This window comes from Hyalella azteca, unplaced genomic scaffold, assembly GCF_000764305.2.
Source record: "Hyalella azteca isolate HAZT.00-mixed unplaced genomic scaffold, Hazt_2.0.2 contig13749, whole genome shotgun sequence".
In the NCBI taxonomy this organism is placed as follows: domain Eukaryota; kingdom Metazoa; phylum Arthropoda; class Malacostraca; order Amphipoda; family Hyalellidae; genus Hyalella; species Hyalella azteca.
Window position 1 is genome coordinate 23,830 of NW_025943659.1, and position 23,138 is coordinate 46,967.

Below are 23,138 nucleotides of genomic sequence, written 5' to 3' on the forward strand. Positions count from 1 at the left end.
CAATCTGAAAATAGTGCTGGCAGGGCTGTGTACGTTGCCGGTGTCCTGTGTGGCTTTGACAAGTGTTAGAGTTCGTTGATTAGAGATTTGTATCCAGCTTGCTAGTAGGAGTTCTAAACAGCATGTGAAATGTTGAATTTCATCCAGTAAATTAATAACATCATTCATATAACCAAACATGGTAAGATTGTCCTTTGTTGACACTTGACAGCGTTGCCGAGTACTTTGTGTGCAATGTTGCATGAAAGTTACCGTAGTAGTGTGACTTATTGTTAGTACTTGAACGCGTTTTCACGTACAACATGGCCGTGTGCGTGTCTATTGGTTAATCTATTGTTTTGTTTTAACTATTTAGTAGATTTAATAATTCAAAAGTAAAAAAAATTCTTTATTATAGTCCAGTTAGCTAAGCTGAGAAGTGAGAATTGATATATAGTTAAATTGGTAGAGTGTTCTGCAATCATTAGTTATTTGTTCTTACAGACAAGTCTCAGACAGTCAGACTCGTTGTTAGATTGTTTGAAAGCATACTCTTGTCATCAGTCATCAATGTTTATGCTTTATGGTGGATTGAAGAGATTAATTATGGTAAATGTAATAATTCTGGAAAAAAACACAATTGCATATTCCTTTCAGTTTGACCTTAATCACCTTATCTCTGCTGCTGAGTCAGTTAGTGGCAAAGCAGAGGTTTTTTTTTTAGATTCTCCCTTAAGTTAATTTTTTAATGATATAAGTAGACCAGTAAAGTATCATCACTATCATGGCCCGGGTACCAGAATTATCATATGTATGAAATTGGTTCAATTCTTGAGTATTGAGTAAATTAGTAAATTAAAAATCAACTGATTGTAGACAAATCTCTGGTTTGTCACCATAGTGACAAAGCACAGATTTTTCAGAATCAGTTCATTTTTAATTTCCTCATTTACTTCAGATTTATACCAATTTCTTATGTATAATAATGCTGGTATCCAGGATACTTTACTTGTCTACTTATAGGACTCAAAAATGAACTTGAGGGAGAGTCTAAAAAACTCTCTGCTTTGCCACTATGTTTGTCACATTAGTCAACAGTCATCATTATGCAATGCCATGTCACCTGAATTACTGAAATGACTTATTTGCACTTATTTCTTCAAAACTGAACAAACAAATTTACAGCAGAGAAGTCACAGAATTGAAATTTAAAGAAGAAATTCCTGACAACAAATGCTTAGCTGCAAGATAGGAAAAATTTTGCCTTTCCTAAAATTGTATGGCTCTAAAGTTATTTTTTGTAGACTTTTTTTTTTTTGTCTTGTTCAATCATGAGTGAATTTTTTACAAGTGTAAATGTAAGTGTAAGATTTTATTATGCATAGGCTAATATAAATTTGATGTGACACTGACCCATATATGCAGAGTTTGGCAATTGTGTCAGCAAGATTACTTTATTAGGCCCTAGCAGGCTAGCAGCTAGCATGGAAAGTATCCACTTTTAGGGCTGCAACTAGAGCCTTCTCACCATTTTTGGAACCATGAGGCATGAGATTCCTGCTCCTAGCCTAACAAAAGTGCACAATTAGGCTGCAAAATTCCAAATGTATTGAAAATTTATTCTGTTCGAGTTGCAAGATTTTAAAAATAGGTAGGAAAATTCTAATCCAAAGTTAGCTTAATTTACTAGAATTTTTAGGAATTGTAGAATGTAGGCAGAAATGCCTAAACTTTCAAGTTTTGTCATAAATACATGTAAGATATATATATATATGAAGAGAAATGTGTTGGCAAAATCTTCTGAAGAAACAGATTAAGATGCTAATGTGTTACCAAAGGTCATCAGAATCTGATATGTGGTTCACTTAAAAAATGCTTTCTGCCTTAAAAAAAAACATTCCAGGCAACTAGAAATGGGCTTTCTCATAGTCAGAAATTGATTTTTGGCATTAGGCAACACAGAGGACTGAGAGAAGGTCCCAAGATCGTTAATTGTATGTGTTACTCACAGATGAGCAAGAGGGATCTAGAGAAGGAAGTGCACAAATTGCACTTGGTAGAATTTACAAGGTAGAATTTACTGACACCAGTAGAGACTCTTTACTCACCGATGAGCAAGGGAGATCTTGGGAAGGCTGCATGCGCGTCGCGCCTGGTATGATCGTTTCCAAGCTAGCCAGTAGAGATGCATCACTCTCTGGTGAGCAAAAGAGATCTTAAATTTTGCTGCCAGTAAAGAATGCATTCTTGATTCTGAAGAAAGTTCCATTAGATCTTGCCAATATACATATTCAAATGCAAAAGTTGCCTATATACAAGTTGATTCAGAGCACTTGATGTGATAGTTGTTCAAGAGTTTCATCAGTTGATTCAGAGCACACCAAATTATTTTCTTCTAGAGTCATAATTGGTTTACTCTTAAATTGTTTAAATTATTTCTGAAAATCATACCTGAAGCCAATTTGGAAGATAGGTTAGCATCAAACTCCCAACCAGCTCAAATGCATGCTTATGGTAAACAATACTAAATGTGAATGCTTGAATTAAATAATGGCTGCTGTTAGTGAGTAAGATGTGGCAACAACATAGTGTTTCACAGTTGATAATTAGTGAATTATTACTACTTCAATTCAAACGCTGTAATTATATTGGCAAACAAGATGTTTCAGTTGCAAGTATTTTTTCAATTTCCTGATCTACTTCAAGTTCAAGATGTCATGAGATATTTTACATATGACAAAGCTGGTACCATATCCAACTTAATCCAAAATATATAATTTCTTAATCATAGCACTCTACATTCATCAAAAACTGAGAAAGGAAGGGCAATAAAGTCTCTCCACTCTCCTTACTCACTCAGACTAAATTAACAGCTCATCAGGAAGAACTAAATATGGCTTTTACTATTTACTCTTAACATAACAGTTTCAAATTAAATGTAAAAAATCTTTTATTCCACCTATTCATTATGTCAGCTTTCAAATTGAGGAGCAACTTATTGGCATTGGAGAAAATTATTGATAAAAGGCAATGCACATGACACTTGACTTGGTTGACTGACTAGAGTAGAGTACTCAAAAATTTAGCATTCGAACCTTTAGATTCTGTGAACCTTGTGATTTCTACATTATTAGAACTTTAGAAGGCTCACAATATATCGTGTAAAGTTTTCACTAAATTATCATCTCAAAATTTAATAATAAAACCTATGGAGTATAGAACTGAAGTGTCCATTGATCAGCATGGGCTGGAGCTTCATTTGCAGTTAATGCACCGTAGTTAAGATGCCCACCAATCGCGTAATGATAATTAACCATCATTAGATTTGAAGCTGTGCCAAAAGTCTTCCTGCCACCTTCTTTGTTGCACACGATTGATTCTGCATGCATGTATAACATTTACAAAGGTTATTAAACCATTCTGTTGGATGTCAGTTACTGAAATATTTGTAATGTACAAGAATTTGTATCTTTAATTTCTTCACATGAGTATATTGGTGTCCTATTGGTTGGTATCTCTGCTACCTTCTTTCCTATTTTATTTTATTATTATTTTTTTTTATGGTATTCCTGATTGCAAGTGGAAGGAGTTGGTAAGTCTCAGCTGAGTGCAGCAGTGATCAGTTTTGCATTTGTGGATTGAATCATAGGCAGTTTTTCATGTATTTGTGAGTGAATGTACATAGTGAAGATGTTATTCTTTGCAATTTCTATTGATAGTGACAGAACTAAATTATTGTATTACACACTTGAAATAAGAAATGAACTAACTTCTTCAAGCGTGTTGTCATTCAAAGATGTGGTCTTGTTATCTAATTGCTGTTCCTTCAATTAAATCTTAGAAAAAATTTCAGGATCTTCTTTTGCAATTAGTTTGTCATCGTAAGAATTGCTGGTGTTTGTAATTACAGTAGCATTAAATTATCATCAGTGCATCAATATTGTGTGCATTTGGGGGCGGTCCATTCTAGCTTTCTCATGCTGATTGGATTCCAGTGGCTGTGATGTTGCACCCTTTCTGATGCTGATTGTCTTCTTGTGACTGTGATGTTGCACACTTTCTAGCTATGATTGGATTCCTGTGACTGTTAAGTTGCATGTGTTCAAGCGTTGATTGGATTCTTGTTACTGTGATGATGCAAGCATTGTTTTTGCCAAGTAAACTGCTATGGCAGCTTGCAGAGACTCATCAGTGATGATGCACTGGAAGTGGAAGTATGCTGGCCTTTCCAGATTTTAAGGTCCTGCTTACTGATTTACAATGTTTACCAGTTAATATATTACCCCTCTGGAATTCCACACTGCTTCAGACGTTTGCTCACACTCTGTATCCTGAGATAAGAATTGCTTATGCCAGTATTAAATTATTAGTCATACTATTTACCTAGCATTAGTTCTCAATCTGAATGCTGCTCATGTGCAGCAATGCAAGATGACTGCAGGGATGCTACAGGATATCCCAATCCTTTTGGAATGGTCCTTCCTTTATTACCAGTGGAATTTCATTTTCTGAAGTCTTAGGCATGGTCAAGATTAGAATTTTTAAACATTTTACTGGAATCTTGCAGCTCCTAATGTGGAGCTGCCTCCGAAGTGGTGACATTTTTGCTATTAATTTGGAATACTGTGCCCTTTTGTACTCTTGCTGCTACATGTACTTAGGCTGCTACATGTACTTAGCCCGCTACCTGTCCTTAGGCCGCTACTTGTACTGAAGCAAGTTCTGATAACATTTTGGTATTGCCAATCATACATTTTTGAACATTTATATTGGAAATGATTCATCTAGTGGGTAGGGTATCTTGCATTCCAAAATTGTTAAAAGCTTTTGAAGGCTTGGTCTGTTGAATTACTTCTCAAGACTCTAAAGCTCCTATTAAGGAGAGTGTCTGGTCAAAATTTTTTAATTTTGGCTTTTCCAGTTTTTAATCTCGTCTTAAAGCTGACATTCTGCTCTATTCAACGGTACCAAAATCATTTCTGTAAGTTGATTTATGCGTTCACGACAGATCGCGAAAGGGTGGGGGGTGGTGGAGTTCTTTCACATTTAGGATAGGGGAAAATTACCGGTAGCATACTTGAATAGCTAGTCCACATACAATGTGCTTCAGTTACCCGCCTGCAGTTGTACGGGAGGGTTTGCGTGTCGTCGTTCACACCATCCTTGAAAGGAATTGAGCTCCAGTATTGCCTAGTCTTGCATTCTTGCCACCTTGAACGCTTATTTCGAGGCGCTTGGGACTTTGTCAGGCTCTACTGAACAATTAACTTATTATCACTGCAAACCTATCTCCTAGAGTTTTTAAGCTACAGCAATGAGACATGTACTATTCGATGCGCAATAAAATTATCTACAGCGGAACACGGGCATTTTTATAATTTTGTTATAGTTTGGATTTTATTCCGCAAAAAAGGGGGTGGCAGGGGGGAAAATTGAAAAAATTTTCCAAAAATTTATGAAAAATGCTCCCACACCCACAAAAATGAGAAATCCTAAAAACCGTCGTGTTCTGTTTTAGATATGGTATTCACACAGCAAATGATATGTGTCTGGATGTTATAGCTTGAAAATCCTAGAAGGAGATAGATTTCTACGGTACCCCCCTTTTTGGCCGTTTTCTAAGAATTTCACATTTTCTTTCATTTTTTTGAAAAATTCACACAAACAAAAATGTCTTAGAATTCTGTTTTACATATGTGTACCAAGTTTCAGAGTGAGCCGTCTGTAAATAGCCGAGATAAATTTTACCCCAGACGCTCCCCTTAAACTTGAAGTCCATAAGCCTGAATGGGTTTTAAAGTACAATTATTTTCAGTAGTGTTGAGTAATGCTATTCTATCAAAATGGTTTGTCCATTTTTAATTCTGATTTGAAAGCCAAAGCTGTGTGCATGTGTACTCTTTCATTTTTGTTTCGATCTTTTGTCAGTGGTATGTTACTTTTAATACTAAAATTTATGTTCCTAAGCTTTTAATTGATATCTATTCTGTTCACTGGTAAAGATTCTCATCAAATGTTCATATGTAACTAAGCTCTATTTATTTTATGATCAAAATATAATTATACAATAAGGATTTTCAACAAGGATAACTAGATATTTGTATCAATGTTGTAATGATAAATTGTGTATACTAGTTTTTTAAATGTCTTCTGGTTTCTTTTAAATTTAGGGTTAGGCTCCTATACCTTTGAATGTTGGAATCCTAATGATGCATGTTCTTGCTGCAGTCGAGTCCTAAGAGTGCCGACACATCTCCATCTCCTGCACCCAGCAGCGTGGGAGGCTCCAATGCACCCAAGTTTGGAACTGTCATCCCAAACAGGTTGATTTTACAGCATTCATTTGAATTTATTATCTTAACTTGGATACACTTTGTGCATGCTTGACTTGCTGTATTAGTGATATTAGTCTATGTTTATCATTGGTTTCATCAAATAGAAATCAATTTAACATTTGGGAAAATAAGTTTTTGTGCTGATGACTTTCTCTCAATAATTTACCTAGAAATGGTTGAGCCTCAATTTTCTTAAATTCTTAATTTTTCAAATTAAGATATGAAGGCAATATGAATATGAAGGCAATTTACCTCTATTGTCCATCATCAGCATTAATTTCAAAATAATTGCTTATAAATTACTAATAATCAATTATAATTGAACATTTTTTATTTGTACACTGATTAGTCTTTTATTTGCAGAGTATTTGTGGGTGGCATATCGAGCAGCACAACAGAACAGGACTTGCTGGAGCTCTTCTCTAACTATGGCACCGTCAAAGCAACTAAAGTCATCAACGACAGGGCCGGCGTCTCCAAAGGATATGGTTTTGTCACATTTGAGACAGAAGAAGAGGCCAGGAGATTAACTCAAGAGGTTTGCAGTCTCTAATTAATGTTTTATTTCATCGTTGCCTTTATGCTTGAAATATGAATGAATTTACCTAGATTGACAAAAAATTAAAGATATATTTAATTATTTATTAATCTTAGTCATTAGGTAGTTGGCCTTGATTACTTCATTATTTGTTTTTACTACTTCAATTACTCCATTATTCGTTTTTACTACTAAAATTACTTCATTATTCGTTTTTACTACTTCAATTACTCCAGTATTTGTTTTTACTACTTCAATTACTTAATTATTAATTTTTATTACAACAATTACTTCATTATTCATTTTTATTACATCAATTACTTCATTATTTGTTTTTGCTACTTCAAGTACGTACGGTACTTTATTATTCAAAATGGCTAATTTTGCTTCCTACTTAATTTTGCTATCAAACAAGAATCACTGTTGTACTTTGTTGTTAATTTTTTCATGTATTGATGGAAGTTGAGATTGCCTGCAATTTAGAATAAATTGACTGTAATTTCTATAATTATTTTTCAAGAAACATTTTTGCATTCTCTTTAAATAAAGTAATTTGTATATTCTGAGTGGAGACCTTCATTGACTGTTCAAGTAAGATAATTAGGAGTATTTTACCAATTATTAGACAGCTGAAGAAACTTAACTCCCACAAGTTTTGAATGAAAATGACAGTCATTTTAATGAACTTGGCTAGATAAAGTAATGCATAGTGCAGATTTGTTCATTACTTTGATGGTTACAAGCCAGCCTCTGATGGATGCTTTATGAACAACAGGCAGACAATATCATGCTGAAGGAGAGGAAGCTCAATATTGCTCCTGCTATCAAGAAACAAGTCTCTGACTTTGGCGGCTTCATGAAGGTAGGTACTCGTGATTATGAGTAATGTCAGCATACAGACATTATTGCATCATGTTATGAAGTCACATGGTCCTTGCTGCAGGACCCTGTAGTTTCAGGGTAATATTCTACACTTTAATCATAATCAACTTCATTACAAAGAATCTTGGTATCTCTGAATTTCTTACCAAAGTTTTTTTTTTTTTTTTTTGCATCAGATGAGGAAAAATATGAAAATTATTGTGTTATAACCTTTAAATACAAGTCCTGCCATCACTTCTCATCAGATTTCTCAACCTTGTTTTTGCGTTCATAATCACTGGGTACTGAGCAGGCATACTCTCCGCGCCTGGTGGATGGGGTGACGGGTGCTGGTGGTATGGTGGCGGGCAACCCTGCAACCACGGTGTTCTTTACCAACCCTACCGCTGCTGCTGCTGCCGCCGCTGCTGCTTACTACAACCAGCAGCAACAGCAGCTGCTTGCTGCTGCAGCTGCTGCCAATTCACAGGGGGGCGTTCAGCCCGAGTATGCCACTGCTGGACATCATCCTACATTAGCTTATGCTAATCAGCATCATTTGGCTACTCAGGTTATTTGTAGCATTTTTTCATTCATTTTATTTAACTATTCAACTAATTAGGAAAAATGTATTTGTAATTATTTCCACTGTGATATGATTTCCACTGTGACTCATATGAGATCATTTTCAGGAGCCATTATATGTTTGGGGAGCAAGCTTCTTGATGATTTCAGTTACTTTAGTGTGCACCTTCCATTTTGTTTAGCAATTATCATTTTGCGAAGACACAATATTTTTGTTATACAATTTTGTTGGTTTGCAGGAGCTTTTGTTGCTTGCATAGGACATAAGGTTTCCATGTTGCTTGCAGAGGACTTCAGGTAGTCAGATTATGTCTGAAAATCTGGGGATATGTCTGAATTATGTCTGAATATCAGAGTGTGAAATTATGTCTGAATATCTGGGGAGCAACTGGGATCATTTTATCACTTGTAGAGGACTTTAAAAATTGAATATGTTGCTTGCAGAAGACTTTAGGTTTACATGATGCTTATTTCTAATTTTTTGCAGGCGGCATATCAGAGCCAAGCCGCTGCTGCCCAGCAGGCAGCTGCCATGGCTGCTGTGTCAAACGGTGGCAGCTCAAGCAGCCCTACACAGCCTCAGTATGCGCAGCCTCACAGCGCCTCACCTGCTGCCACCTATGCCTACCCTCACACCCTCTACTACCCTCATTACCAGCTTCACGCTGCAGTGAGAGAACACTTCACTATTGCTTGCCACAGTATAGCTACTTTATAGGAATTTTTCACACATCTCCATGTGTGTGAGCAACGTTCGTATGTTGTGTGACGTCCAACGTCACTAGATTACTATTTACTGAGTATTTAGTTCCTGAGATTATTTGATTCAGTCGAAGCAGCTAGATAACTGAACAGAATATAGTTGGAAATTATTTTTGGCCAGTCAAGGCAGCCTGACATGCAACACCCGTATTTTTCACCGTGTTAAAGTGTTTCATTCAATTTTAATTGAGAAGTTGCTTAGCTGAGTGTATTTGGTTCTTGAACACATTGGGCCGGAAAACTGCATGCTGTGTAGTTTCTTGCAGTAGGTTACTATGCAGTGAATTTTTTTTATTAAATTCCTAGGTTTTGTGTGGATGTGTTCCATTTTCATGAAAATATTTTTTGCAAGGTGACTTGGTGTACATGAAATCTTTTGTTTAGTTCACTTAGTTACATGCCTTCATGTGTCTTCTTTGCCTATTTTATTGTAAAACTTTAATTTCTGAAACTTGGTTTTTCATTTTATGTAACAATAACATTGTGGTATTGAGCTGTTTACTATTTACGGTATTCTTGTGCGTTGTCAGGCAGCCCAGCAACAACAGCTATACCAGCAACAGGTGGCGCAGCACAATGCAGCTGCTGCAGCTGCAGCTGGCTGGCCTGCGGCCTCGGCAGCTGCAGGCGCTGCTGCACAGCAGTGGCGCTGGTTCTCCCCCCAGGCGTATGCAGCTGCGGCTGCTGCCGCCCACAGCCAACATCAGGCACGTGCCGGCTTTGCTGCACTAAAATCTATTATCACTTTAACATCATGCATCACTTTGTCTACACACGGTAACTCTAGTTAACAGGGGCCGTACTATCAAAAATTGTTAAGAGTTCGTAATTCCATTAACCATTCAATGTGAAATTTTCAAGCTAAACCCACAGATCACAACCAATAAATCGGCCGCTACGTGTACTTAGGCCGCTACATGCACTGAAGCGAGTTGTGATATTACGGCCCCTGGCCTTGAGGAAGGAATATTTATTTACGGTCCATAAATCGGTAGTAAAAGTATTAACTGGAATTCTTCATTACACGTTTTTTGTTGACTTACTTTCAAACGTTTTTCATTGATATGCTGTATTGAATGTCAGGCCAATTAAACTCTGTTTCGATGGGAGTACCAAGTTTGATTTTCTGTGTCGTTAATTGAATCCAATCCGTAGTAATTTTAGTTGTGACTTATTTTCTTGCTGTTATATGCACCCCTACATTTATTTCTATAAGATGTGGTTAGTTTGGAACTTTTTTATTGCATGCTATAGTAACATCACTGAAACTTTCAACAAGTTCTATTGTGTAATAGGTTATAAATGCTCTGTATTTTTCATAAACTCCAAATTAATTCAATTTGTATGAAATGAACCTGTTGGGTTTCTGCTACATCAAATTTCGTGTCCAAATATTCGAAATTGTTTGTTATTAAAAGCCAGTTAAGTAAGTCGTAAACAGGAGGTGCTTTCAAACTCTGGAACAGAAGTTCATTTGTGTTTTATTTTTGTTTGGGTACCATGCGTTGTGGTCAATTCTGAACCTTCAGCGGCTCTTCTTCATGCTAGTCCAAAAATATGAGAATTTATCTGCATACCTTCTTGAGGGCGCTTTTGTTCCATTAAATTTTTCATCATCATAGCTCTAGTTACATTTAGCTGTATAAAACTTGTGATATATTCATGCCATTTATTATTTTTCTCTCCTCTTGAATCGAGGTTTCTGGTAGATTTCTGCATTGGGGTTGGTGGCTACCTCGAGGGTCGGGTTGTAGCCAAGTGACACTAATGCTTTGTTTACAGCCCAACGCTGGCAACGTGGGCTACATAAGCAGTGAAGGAGGAATCTACGCCGCCGCTCAGCAGAACTCCCCCTACATTCTCCCTGATCCAACTTATTGATTACTACACTCACCTTACCAACATTGTGAGCTTTTAAGCCTTTAATAGTCAGTCCAATTTACCAGCATTGTTAGATTCTATGGTTATTCCAATTTACTTGCATCGCACCCAAAATAAATTGCTGTCTTGTCAATGAATCCGGATATGTCAGTGTTAAAGAATGTGGTTCGGCTTCGAAATTTACTTAAACTTCCAGACTTCTCCCTGTACTTCGTACAATTTTTTGAAAGCAATCAGTGTTGAAACAACTCTGCAATATCGCCAATCGCCAGGCCTTCAATACCTAAACGAGGTGTTGTACGTAACATAGCTAATTATTGTTTTAAAATAACACTTAATTTCTTAAGGTTACCTCCCGTCACACAAAAATTTTACTTCCATCAGAGGCTTTACGTACTCGTTTTACTTATATCAGTAGCACATGCCTCGGCAGGTTATTATTTACTTGCAGACAAAAATAACAATTAGAAAAGATGCACGTTAGTATATTCTCCGATTAATCAATGATCGTACGTTGGATGCCTGATTTCATGAAGTAAGTATTGAATTTATGTGATTCGTTGAGGAAAGGCAAAACACGTTTCATTTTGATGGTGCATCCTTTCAGTTGAATATTTTAAAATCTATACCATCTAAAATATTGCAAAATAATGGCACTGCAGTATCTTGTCTAGAAAATTAAGTTGTAGCATCTCTGGATGTTTGACAGACACCAAGTTATACTAGGCCGAGACTCTTGCATACACTTAGGTTCATGAGTTAATGAAGGTAAGCTGCTGCGTTTTTACAGTTGATGTAACAGGATACTTTTATATTGAAATTTTTGTTTCTTTCGGTTATAGTATGTAACTTAATAAGTTTATTATAAAGAATTTTCCTCTTGTTTATAATGTGAACGATTTGTATGGGAATCAATTTTCTGTGGGTAATTGAATTAACTGATTAAAAATTGTGCTTGAAATATAATTTTTCTGCTGTTAGTGTGCATTTTGTTTGAGTTCAAGTGTATGTACGATTATCGTAAAGCTTGTTACTAACCATAGTATGGCACTAGCATGCTTCTTTTTTGAATTTACGTTACCTTTAAACTTGTGCTATAAAATGAACTATTTTACACGACACTTTTATATTGGCAGGTAATTTTTTCTGTTTTTTTTTTCAGCCTGGTAGAGCTACTGACGTGCAGCGGCCTCAACACTCACCTTCACATGCCTCTCTTCCTCCAAATGCCTCTTTCCCTACACATGCCTCTCTTTCTTCAAATGCCTCTCTTCCTCCAAATGCCTCTCTTCCTCCAAATGCCTCTCTTCCTCCAAATGCCTCTCTTCCTCCAAATGCCTCTCTTCCTTCACATGCTTCCCTTCCATCACATGCCTCTCTGCCTCTCAACGTATCCCTTCCTGCACGCACGGTAACCTCTCTTCCTCCAAATGCCTCTCTTCCTCCAAATGCCTCTCTTCCTCCAAATGCCTCTCTTCCTCCAAATGCCTCTCTTCCTCCAAATGCCTCTCTTCCCCCAAATGCCTCTCTTCCTTCACATGCCTCTCTTCCTTCACATACCTCTCTTCCCTCACATGCTTCCCTTCCTTCACATGCCTCTCTTCCTCCTTCTCATGCTGCTCTTCCTTCACATACATCTCTTCCTTCACATACCTCTCTTCCTCCAAATGCCTCTCTTCCTTCACATGCTTCCCTTCCATCACATGCCTCTCTGCCTCTCAACGTATCCCTTCCTGCACGCACGGTAGAGGATTCATCTTCACGCAACCTCTTCCCGGCTGGTGTCTCATCACTTAACTTCCCACCTGACACTGTGGCGGCCACCCCACCATCTGTCCTTGCTTCACTAAACCGTTCTCCCGGACTACTAATGAAGCCCGATTGCCAGCATCCAAGCTGCCTCGAGTCTTTTTGTTCTTCAAATTCATTAGCTCAGCTTAGCCCAGCCCAACCTGTGCACTCATCTTCACCGCGCAAGTCCCAGGCTCTTGTTCATAATTCGTCCCTGAGGTGCAACTTGCTCGGGTATTCTAGTCGCTGCTCTCCCCACAAATCGCACTTGTTTGGCATGTCAAGTCGTTCGTATCATCATAAGTCACACTCGCTTGGGTACCCAAGGCGTTCTTCTCCCCACAAATCTCAGCCCCTTGGTCCTGCGCAATCAAGCCGTAAGACTCACTCCTTGGGCCACCCCAAGCACTCGTCACCTCGACCGTCTCACTCGGCGTCGCTTTATTCACGTCGCCACCGTCTTGACCCCGTCACGCTCTCGCCCTTTTTGCCCGAGCGTTCCAGTAGCCACAACCTACCTCTGTCATGTGAGCAGTATGAACTGCAGCAGGGAAGAGCTCGCTTGGAGACCTCTACCTCCAGTGAGAGTAGCAGCAGCAGCAGCAGTATATCATCTAACAATTCAGAGTGTTCAACATGTGCTCGATCGCAGTCGCTTTCTTTGGGATCGTGCAATTCATGTTTTTTGTCTCGAAATGCTTCTCATACTCTGGAAGCTGTTGGCTCGGACAGTAGCGACTTGATGCCTGTGTTTAGCGATGCCAGCGATAGCTTCTCAGCGTGTGACGTGCCCTCTGGCAACAAGCTTGCAGCAACTGAAGGTTTTGCCTTGTATAATACTGAGCAAGTTCTTAACACCGACCCCGCGCTCGTGTATAAAGACGAATCCAACTTACTTGGTAGTGCCAACTGTAGCGGAGTGCAGCGTTTTGAAGGCCCTAAGAACAGGATTGAAAATTGCAATAACCAGCCGAGCTTGACGGACGCAAGTTTGGGGGGAAATGCCGGCAAGCACCGCAGTGCCTTCAACTCCCTCGATTCTTGCTACTCTGACCATCTCAGCAACTGTACAGATAATGCCCGCGACCACGTGAGTCTTGTCATACAGATAACGCCCGCGACAACGTAAGTCATGTCTTACATATAACGCCCCTGACCAGGTGAGTCATGTCATACATATACCGGTAACGCCCCCGACCATGTGAGTCATGTCATACAGTTAACGCCCCCGACAACGTAAGTCATGTCATACATATAACGCCCCTGACCACGTGTGTTTTATACAAATTTTCTCTTATTATATTTTGTACTCAATTTCTCATGATTCCTCTACGCCATTCTTGTCGCATTTATCAAGATGCACCAAGTATTATTTCATCTCTATTAACTTCTTCAATTAGTGCCTCATTCATTGTCCCTACCTCGCAACTGCAGTTAATATGAGTTGCACGTGCGCTGTTGCAGCACCATTTCACTTCTAATTCCTTGTCTCTGTTGTTCAGACTGGCGAAGCTGTGGGCTCGTGCGCTTCATCCCAGCCCTTCGTGTGCAGCCCACGTCCTGCCATGCCTGTTTGGTGCTGGCCCAATGATAGTTCAAGCTGCAACATGCCGGCCTTGTTATGGCCAACTACTCCGCAGTACAGTCCCTACTCAGCCCCGCCCATGCTCCTCCAACCTTCACCAGTTGCTTCCTCTTCGCCGTTCCACTCGTGGTTGTGTCCTTGCCAACATCCCTCTCATTATCCCGCCGCTGCCCCGCATTTCTTCTACTCTTTCCCCACGCCTTCCTCACCGTCCGTGACTGCTGCTCCTTCTGCACGCAATTCCTCCATCACGTCTCAGTGTTCGGGTCAGTGGCCCTCACGCAGTCAGGCTTCTTCTTTAAGCGCCTCGCCACCGGCGGCTGCTGCAGCGAGTGTAGGCCAGCCATCGCACTACTACGCGGTCTACTCGCCTTACCCCACCGCGCACACAAGCCCCGCTGCCACCGTCATGTTCCACTACCCTGGTCTCGTGGCGCTGCAGGAGAGTCATCATGGCCTTGGTGACCTGGAAAATGTTTCCTCTGTGAACGCCAGGGATGTTTCAGGAGTGTCCAGCAATTCTGGTGTGGAGAGTTGTTCAGGGACGGAAACCCGCGCCGTTAGTTCGTGCGGGGCTTCTACTTCCGTCCTGTACTCGAATACTCTGTTGGCGCACTCAGTCCCAGGCAAGCAGACGCCCGTCTTTGATACTCATGGCTCGAGTGGTTGTCAGACCTCAGAAACTTCACCTCCTCATGGCACTTTTACTGCTGCTGCTGCTGCCTCGCCTCAAGGCACCTGTGCTGCTGCTGTACCGCTTTGCAGCCCAGGTATGACGACTTTCTTCACCAATGCTGCTACTGCTGCTGCTAATTCTAGCTCGACTTCGAACAAGGCCCCTACAGCTGCAATGTTTTGTGATCATTTGAGACCTACGAGCAGCACTTCTCCCACTGCTGGGGCCAAGTACAGGAACGCCGATGTATCCGCTACCACTGTTTCCCCAGCAATTTCTGTTTTCCCTGCTCCTGCTGCTCAAGTTCCTTTCTTGGCTAATCCTTCCACTCCCTGCTCATCATTTCCTATGCATTCTTTGCTTCGCGGGCAGAACACCTTGCCTGCTTTCGATGTGCCACCCGCACGTTATGTTGAAGCAAACACCTCTGCTATTCAGTCTCCTACAACTTGTTCTGCTACGGCTTCTCCATTTCGGTAGCGTTTGTATGCTGTAAAACGCGTTCAAAATTGGAATTTGATTATGTGAATACCGAAATTTCAAAGTTGTATCTCTATTACCGTATATGCTAAACTTGCACCAGCTGTGGTGATAGCATAACCCAGTGCAACGTCTTTGCCTCAATTGGCAAGTTTTCATCTAATTTCTCGTCACGTGTGCGTGCTAAAGATATTATTCTATATGACAAATTAATGTCGTTCTCCTTAGAAACATCGGGTGTAACAACTCGACTGTAGGCTTGCAATATATTGTACCGGTGCATTTCTTTTGCTCACCATAAAGATTCTGTCCACACGATACTCGTACGTTGGTGGTGCTGATGTTTTGCAACTGCTCTTCTCCAGTTCTAGTTTTGTTCAACGTACAACATCGCCGCGCGTTTGCGATATGTTCACTCATACGGAGTGGGATGTTCGTCTTCTGAGCAGAGACAGTTGCTCGCAGGCGTTGTAGCTCTGGCTAATAAAAAAAAATTATTATGTATGTCACGTCAATTTCGCTATAAACGCTGATCTTGCTCTCGTTGGAATAGTGTCATGGAAATGCTGTATGGTTTACAAAATTTTTGTTCAGGAGATGGAATTTTGGTTAAACAGGAGGAGGGTTGTCGGAGCTGCACGGTGCACTGAAGACCCTGTTCGATTTCCAAGCGATGCACTGAAAGCGAACCTGACGTCGTCGTTCTTGACCGTCTTTTGTAGTTGATTGTTCCGTTAATCGTTTAGATGAGCTCCAGTTCGATTATATGTGCTTATCATTTATCCAGGGAAAGAAAACCGAAAATTTAAATTGTAATGTTAGTAATCATTTTTATTTTGATGCATTTGCACATCCATTTTGTACGTTGATCGCAGCAGATTGTAGGACAACGAGAATGAGACGGAACTAAGATGTCGGTCGCACTGTCGTGTTTAGCTCGACATGCGTCCATTCACGACTTCATTCAAGTAACGATATCATAAAGTCCTAGTAAAACTATAGCTCCTAGTATCTCTTGTAAGTGAAGATGATTGTAGTGCATCCTATTTAAGTGTATAATAGTTCTTACATAGTTACAGTTAGCTGGTGACTCCGATGTAAGCAAACATTCAAATGCTCTTACGTTGCTGACTTGAGACCTCGACGCGTACGGCGTGAGACGAGCACTCAAGCGGCCGAGCCTTGCGACCCTCCTGTGATTTGATGGCGTTGTTGATGTTCATTGTTAATGGTTGCCTTCAGTCATAGGCTTTTCTTAAGACCCTCACGTTTTTCTTAATTGTTGCTCACGTGTCAGCAGAAATCACCTGACTATGCAAAACATTGTTGAGTATTGCGTTCTGTATTTCGAGGGTCGAGTAGAAGAAAACAATTGAAGTTTGTGCGCGTGACCCTTTGTGGTAATGTTGATACTGAACACTTGATTCCTCTTGTTCAATTTAGTTAATGGTCGCTGAGGCATTACGCCTTCTTCTCTGAGGTAGCTCTTCAAAGTTGTAACGTAGCATCGACTGTGTTAACTTCTTCGTTATTTTACGATTAATCTTTTTCAACATCTCCCTGAAGCGGATCATAAAATTTACTGGCATTAAAATGTGCTCTTTGTGGCATTAGTTGCGTTAGCGTGAGCCGACACGGGGTTAGTTCCGAAGATAGTTCTCCGACTACCTCTTAATTTAACGTCGTTTATTTATTTCATTTGCTTAATCAACATATGATTTTATCTACGTTTGTTGAACAAAGATCAATTGTGTGAAATGTCTCCGCAAAGCCGCCTCGTGCGACTACACTTCACGTGCCAGAACCATACCTTGTTGAGTGCCAAGTACGCGAGATTCTCTTGATCGTAGTTGCTTGGCAATATCTATGCATACCTTTTCGATTGATGCGTACACTTATTACTATGAGGTAATGTAGGTATTTATCGTTCTTGTTGTAGTAACGTAGGTGCGGTACAATGCCTTGCAATGCGAGCAGTGGCGAGATAAACCTTTAATTAGTATCGCCTATTGTACACAGCAATACGAGCGAAGGTCGAGTATAGCGCTCCCATCTGAGAGCTTCCTTGTCATTTCAAAGTACGGCAAATGCAATAATTCTAACCTAACTGAAGTTGGCAGTCATGTTTAGCTCCTGTAGTCTGAAGAAATAATTACATTTTCATTTACACTCTCGTGAACATTCAAGTTTAGCTGTGAAGGGCTCCAGTTTTTGATGCGACACTTGCTGTTCCATGCTGATGTAAATTTTGTATCATTTTATCAAGAAAGACACCGTGTGTTTGACGGAGCAGTCCTGCATCGCTGTTTTCTAGAAAGCATAGCACGTGTCTCGCCCTTCGACATTTTTTATTGTTATTTTTTTTTTGCAAAAAACTTGATTTCAGTGTCCGGAGTAGCAAAATCTTAAAACGCCATGAAGGAAATATTTCCATAAAAATTTGAATGCCAGTGTTCCTGATGATAATGATTTAATAATTTGATACCATAGATATTGTTGTTACATTAGGTTTCGTGCGAGGAATTAATCTCGGCGTCCTGAAGACATTATTAATTGTAATGCCGATTATCGGGGTTAACATTTCATATGTTAATCACACAAAGTCCCTCTATGCAACCTAGATAGCCGATGCGTGAACCCGCCATGTTTTGTGACGACTGTAGCTTCCGTAAATGCCGTCTCTACTGACTTGTCTTCTTGGTGTTTCTGTAGTATATCTCATTATACGTTGGTCTTCTCGTCCATTGCAGTTACTAATACCACTACTCGTACTGATTGAACTTGTCAACGGTACTATGGTGGCCGTGGCGCTGCTGCAAGGTGCTTCTGCTAGCACCAGCTTGTGGTAGTTTTTGTTGTAGTCACGTACATATATTGTTATTGATCAACGAAACTTTATAAGGCACGTCTTCCATCTTAAACTTTTTGAATTTGTTGCTAGAGAAATGTTATAGGTTCTATTTTTTACTGTAATTTACCAAAGTTTGTAATTCTGTGGCATTTTCGATCAAATGCAGGACTCGTGTAACTGAAGCGGACCATCCAATTCTTGCGTTATATTTGGTCGCGGACGATGTGGTTGACAAGGCTAGTATTCCTCCTACCTTCTGGGCACTAATTCTGAGCTCTTAATACACGATGTTCTCTTCTACTGATTCTCAAATCCTTCTTCGCCTTTATATACTTGTGTATTTCTTCATAGTGAACATTGTTTAGTTCGGCTCCTAAACCTAGCATTTCCTCGATAGAAAATTATTATTGTGCGAAACTTATTTCTGCAGTAGGTTCAGCTCCTCAACTATTCGTTGTCAAATTGTAAATCTTCCGTGTCATCTGCTCTAACTTTAGTTACGAATGAGATCCAGCTACCGTCAATCTCAAGCAACTGTCATGTGATGGATGCAATCTTATCTTCTTTGAATATTTTCTAAAGCTAACCTTCTTATCTTCATCTTCTTCTTTTGTACCATGAAGCGTCGCTCCCTTCTCTCCGTTGTACCCGCTGACCCCTCAGTTCCCTCCGAACCTTGGTCTTCTATTCGCTTATCGCGGTTGTTTTCTAAGTCGTTATTGACCAATTTGACTCGCTGTTATTGCAAGCGATGTGCCTTCTTGTTGTTACACCGTTAGACCCCGAGCAGCCTCCGCTCCCGGGAAATTCGTTGGTTACGTCACGCGCAGGCACGGCCAGTTGCTCGCAAGAGTTCTTTGCTTGCGAACATTCATTGCAACCTCATGCCTTCCAAAAAGCGACCTGGCTACCGACATAGCTGGCAATTGAGAAGTGTTATTCTTCCGATTTGGCCTCGTCTTGACCGTGGCATTAGGTTTCTTGCCATTCCCTTCCTTTAATTTGCGGTTGCCAGGACACGTTCTCGCGTTGTTGCGCCGCGAGTCCAGGTTTCACGTGGAAGTTTCCCGTGTAGCGTTAGCTGTTATGTTGATGTTTCATTCTATTGTATTTTAGGACGCGGACGATGCACGAAGATCGTAATTCCGCGGCTCTGATTGGATAAAATTGTTTTGCTGCATCGCCCTCTCTTGGTGCTCTTGCTAGACAATAACGCTCTCACCTCTTTAGTGAACACTTAATCTCATTCGTAGATGATAGAATAGTGAAAACCGTAGACATTAGTAGTGAGTAATGTGGTGATGCGAGTGTTTGGCGTGTTATGACGACCGTCTGGTTCCTTCTTTGGTGTTGTGCGTGGTGTGGTCATGTCATCATATAAGAACACTCGTATGAGCACATCTTGTGAGCATGCAACTCTAGAGGTTCCGTGTCAAGGTTCTTGTGGTGATTATTTTTGTCAGTGTTTGACCGCGTGTACGATGCTCGGTGTTCGTCTTATTACCTGAATTTGATATTACCTTGTTGAACGCTGGATGTATCCTATATCTGAGAGCCAAACAGCTAATATCTAATGGCTTATTTGCGGCTTCACGCTTCAAATTTGAAGCAGAAAATTCTGACTCCAGCTAACGATGATACATTCAGGCAGCGTTTACCTCTGGGCGTTTCTCTGAGATGGCCAATATTGTATAAGAGTACGAGTAGTATGAATAATTAATTTCCTTTTGATGAAGATTATAATGTAGTTGATGTTGCACGAATGCAAACTCGCGATTAATTGTCTACTTCTGTGAAATTTTTCGAGTGCGTGGAATACTGGTTATCCTTATGAGCTTAAGGTACGATATAAAGTCTTAGGTTATCCTGTAAGTGCGGATCTGATTCTTTCTTGTTTCTGTTCGTCATAAACTCATTGAGATGAGATAAATTTAAAGAGTATTTATGAAATTCTATTGAAATTGTCCCTTATTCCATTCTCTGTATAATTGGTTTAGAAATGTAATCAATATTTAATGAAAGTAAGTATTTATTTACTCTTTATCTAACTAGACCCGATGTGTCTGTTGTTCCAATGGGGTAAGGTGCTCCGGGCTTTCAACGTGAAGATGGAAGTCGTAACTATAAAATATCCGGAGTTTAATTCCGTTCCAATTGAGAAGATTCTTATACCTACTTCGATCGTAAGTGAAGTTCCACCGAATGATTGTTATCTAAAATAAGTGCGCAATATTTGCCTGTCATTATTGTCGCGAACGATCAGCTTGTATTGTAGTGTTCTCGCATACTGTTTTCCAATGAGACCAAGTCTTTATTTGATTGATATTTGCGTAGGTATTTGCTTTGTAATTTGTATTGGTCCACTTTTAACTCCTATTCTTTTGCGGGTATTCGCTTCATACTCGGATATAGGTTCACTTCTAAAATCTCTCGACACAAATGTTACCCAAAAGATATTTTGCGGTGGATCATTTTCTTTATGGTAGGGTAACGAAACGAGCCGTGTTAGTATTACAGTGTCGACTTAGTACACCAACTGCTAAGAACTGTTGAAGTACTGATTGCCTAATTGAGCTGCTTATTAATTTTCAATTTTACAGTTGCATTTATTTTTTCTAAATTCGATGTATGACCAGCTGTAGAACTTGGCAAAAATAGGTTCGTGTGAACAAGTCTTGCTAATCAGTACGCACGTGGCAACCGAGTGAACTATTTCTAAATGCTTCTTTGTACCTCAATATTGAATCGTTACGAGTCGCATATATTGTAGTGTGACTATTATCTTTCATATTATTTCATATTTACTTCGTTTGGAAGCAAGGGTCTTTTTCAAGATCCAGTAGCTTCCAAGCGTCATTTTTTGGGCTGAATTTGGCCACGTCGAAACGTTGCGAACATGTCATCGTCTATGACGTTATGGTCTTCTTTGTTGTACACAGCAATAGCTTGAGTTTGCGCTAATGTTTACGCCGCACGTACTCATTGCGAGCGCTGAACCAGATCTTTAAGTTTCTTATTGTAAAGCCAAACGTTGACAGACTTCATTGGCAGCCGTATCTTCGTAATTCAAACGCTGGCGTGGTTACCGTATATTTTATGTGAAAGAATTGCCCTTGATTTTTTTCTTATGGTAGCCAACAACAAAGTGTAGCCTTTACTGACTTTCTATTGTCTCTGCATTTAACGCGGTTATGTCTCTCATATGCATGAGTCTCGCCCGTCATGATGATGGACGTAGAGAGCATGAGTCTCTCGCCCGTCATGATGAGGGACGTAGAGAGCATGAGTCTCTCGCCCGTCATGATGATGGACGTAGAGAGCATGAGTCTCTCGCCCGTCATGATGATGGACGTAGCTCGCCGCGTTGGTCGGTAAGCGTCACTGTAAGCAGCGCTGTAAAGCCTGCATTGGAGCAGCCTGGGAGGGCGACCTGATGCTCTGCGCATTTGCTGTTAATATCTAGCACGGCTATTACCATCTCTATGTATAATAACATCTATATTTTATAGTCATTCTGTACGGAGATATCAACTTTTTTTTGTCTTGATGAAAATTTTTGAGTTCTGTTTGTATTTCAGAAGCGATGAACATGTACGGATTTGAAAATTTTATTTTGGAATGATATTCCGGTATAGAGTACATACCGATTATAGTGTTTAAATTAGACGTAATCCTGTCTCTCTGGCTCCGGCTCTACGGTCAAAGCTGCTTCAGCTTTACTCCCATCACTATCATTGTTATCTTAATTTTTCATTGCTAACTTCATAACAATTCATCGAGTGGTTTTCATTATGATTGATGCAATATTTGGAATTATCGAGTTCTACTTCAGAGTTCTTGGTGAAAATTGTATTTTTTATTTCCCGTAGATGCTATGATGCCCCTCACAGATGTGGTTGATTATCAACTTTTGTAGAAAATTGCGTGTAGAATTTTTGCGACCATTTTGTAGAGAATTCTGGAATTATTAATTGATGGGATACTCCATATGAAGTTGAAGCTTAAGAAGACTTGACCGTGATGCCGGCGCCGAGGCGTGCACATAATAGTAAGCGTAATTTTAGTGACGGAGACATTCAACAGAGAAGAGCGACTGCAGATCAGGACAACAGAGGGAGTGAGGTGCAGGATGAAAACCAAAGGCGTGAGCATTTGTTATGATGAACTGTGACGTCAACTGGGCCAGCCAAAGCTTGTACCGAGTGCCGGACTTGTGATGCTGTGAGTGGTGCAGCGCAAGCGTGTCGTTTGAATAGCTCGAAGGTTTACCGTGCGCGGTAGCCTCGTCTGAAGCCCTTGACATCGCAAGGTTCATTTATGGTCACGACGCTCTCCTCTCACACCCCGTGTATAATTTAATTATCATAATTAAAACGCTTCTGTGTATGGTTGTACTGAGTCCTTGGGTTACAATTGTGTAACAATATTATTCATCACAATTGAAATTTGTTCAAGAATGTTGGATTCTTAAGGAATTGTTTAAATCCCGTCGATCATCGGGGGTCTCCTGCGGAGTGTATTTCGCAGGATACCTAACCATTCAGTTTTTTATTAGAAAACTTTGTAAAGATTTTTTTAGATGTAATCAAGTCAATTGCGTTTCATAGCACCTTGCATTAAGGCTACTTTTCTGTTACGAGTAGAAATGACTGTTCTACGTTCATCTTCCAGCGCAGAAAGAACTCACTCCCTCTGTTCTAACGTCCCCTGACACCCATTGATTTGTCGTACTTAGCATTACATCATGTCCCTGTTCATGTGTATAAGAGGTACATGTGTTTGTGGTACTATCGAGTAAAATTAACTGTGCTCTT

General features: G+C 40.0%; 2 protein-coding genes across 2 annotated transcripts; both read left to right on the plus strand.

The window, feature by feature from the left end:
- Positions 1-21: 21 nt before the first annotated feature.
- Positions 22-12,166, plus strand: LOC108667866 (DAZ protein 1). Its single transcript, XM_018154963.2, has 9 exons — positions 22-181; positions 6,208-6,302; positions 6,678-6,852; positions 7,628-7,714; positions 8,027-8,284; positions 8,786-8,968; positions 9,591-9,767; positions 10,843-10,966; positions 12,104-12,166. The coding sequence occupies exons 1-8, from the start codon at positions 179-181 to the stop codon at positions 10,939-10,941; spliced, it is 1,077 nt and encodes a 358-aa protein (XP_018010452.1). The 5' UTR covers positions 22-178; the 3' UTR covers positions 10,942-10,966; positions 12,104-12,166.
- Positions 11,704-23,138, plus strand: LOC108667867 (mucin-12). Its single transcript, XM_018154964.2, has 3 exons — positions 11,704-11,709; positions 12,104-13,822; positions 14,235-23,138. The coding sequence occupies exons 1-3, from the start codon at positions 11,704-11,706 to the stop codon at positions 15,471-15,473; spliced, it is 2,964 nt and encodes a 987-aa protein (XP_018010453.2). The 3' UTR covers positions 15,474-23,138.

What these genes read in the sequence shown, in the direction of transcription:
- LOC108667866 (XM_018154963.2), top strand. An exon ending in AGCATCATTTGGCTACTCAG is followed by an intron (nt 8,285 to 8,785) that starts GTTATTTGTAGC and finishes AATTTTTTGCAG; the next exon opens with GCGGCATATCAGAGCCAAGC. An exon ending in ATTACCAGCTTCACGCTGCA is followed by an intron (nt 8,969 to 9,590) that starts GTGAGAGAACAC and finishes GTGCGTTGTCAG; the next exon opens with GCAGCCCAGCAACAACAGCT.
- LOC108667867 (XM_018154964.2), top strand. An exon ending in CAGATAATGCCCGCGACCAC is followed by an intron (nt 13,823 to 14,234) that starts GTGAGTCTTGTC and finishes TCTGTTGTTCAG; the next exon opens with ACTGGCGAAGCTGTGGGCTC.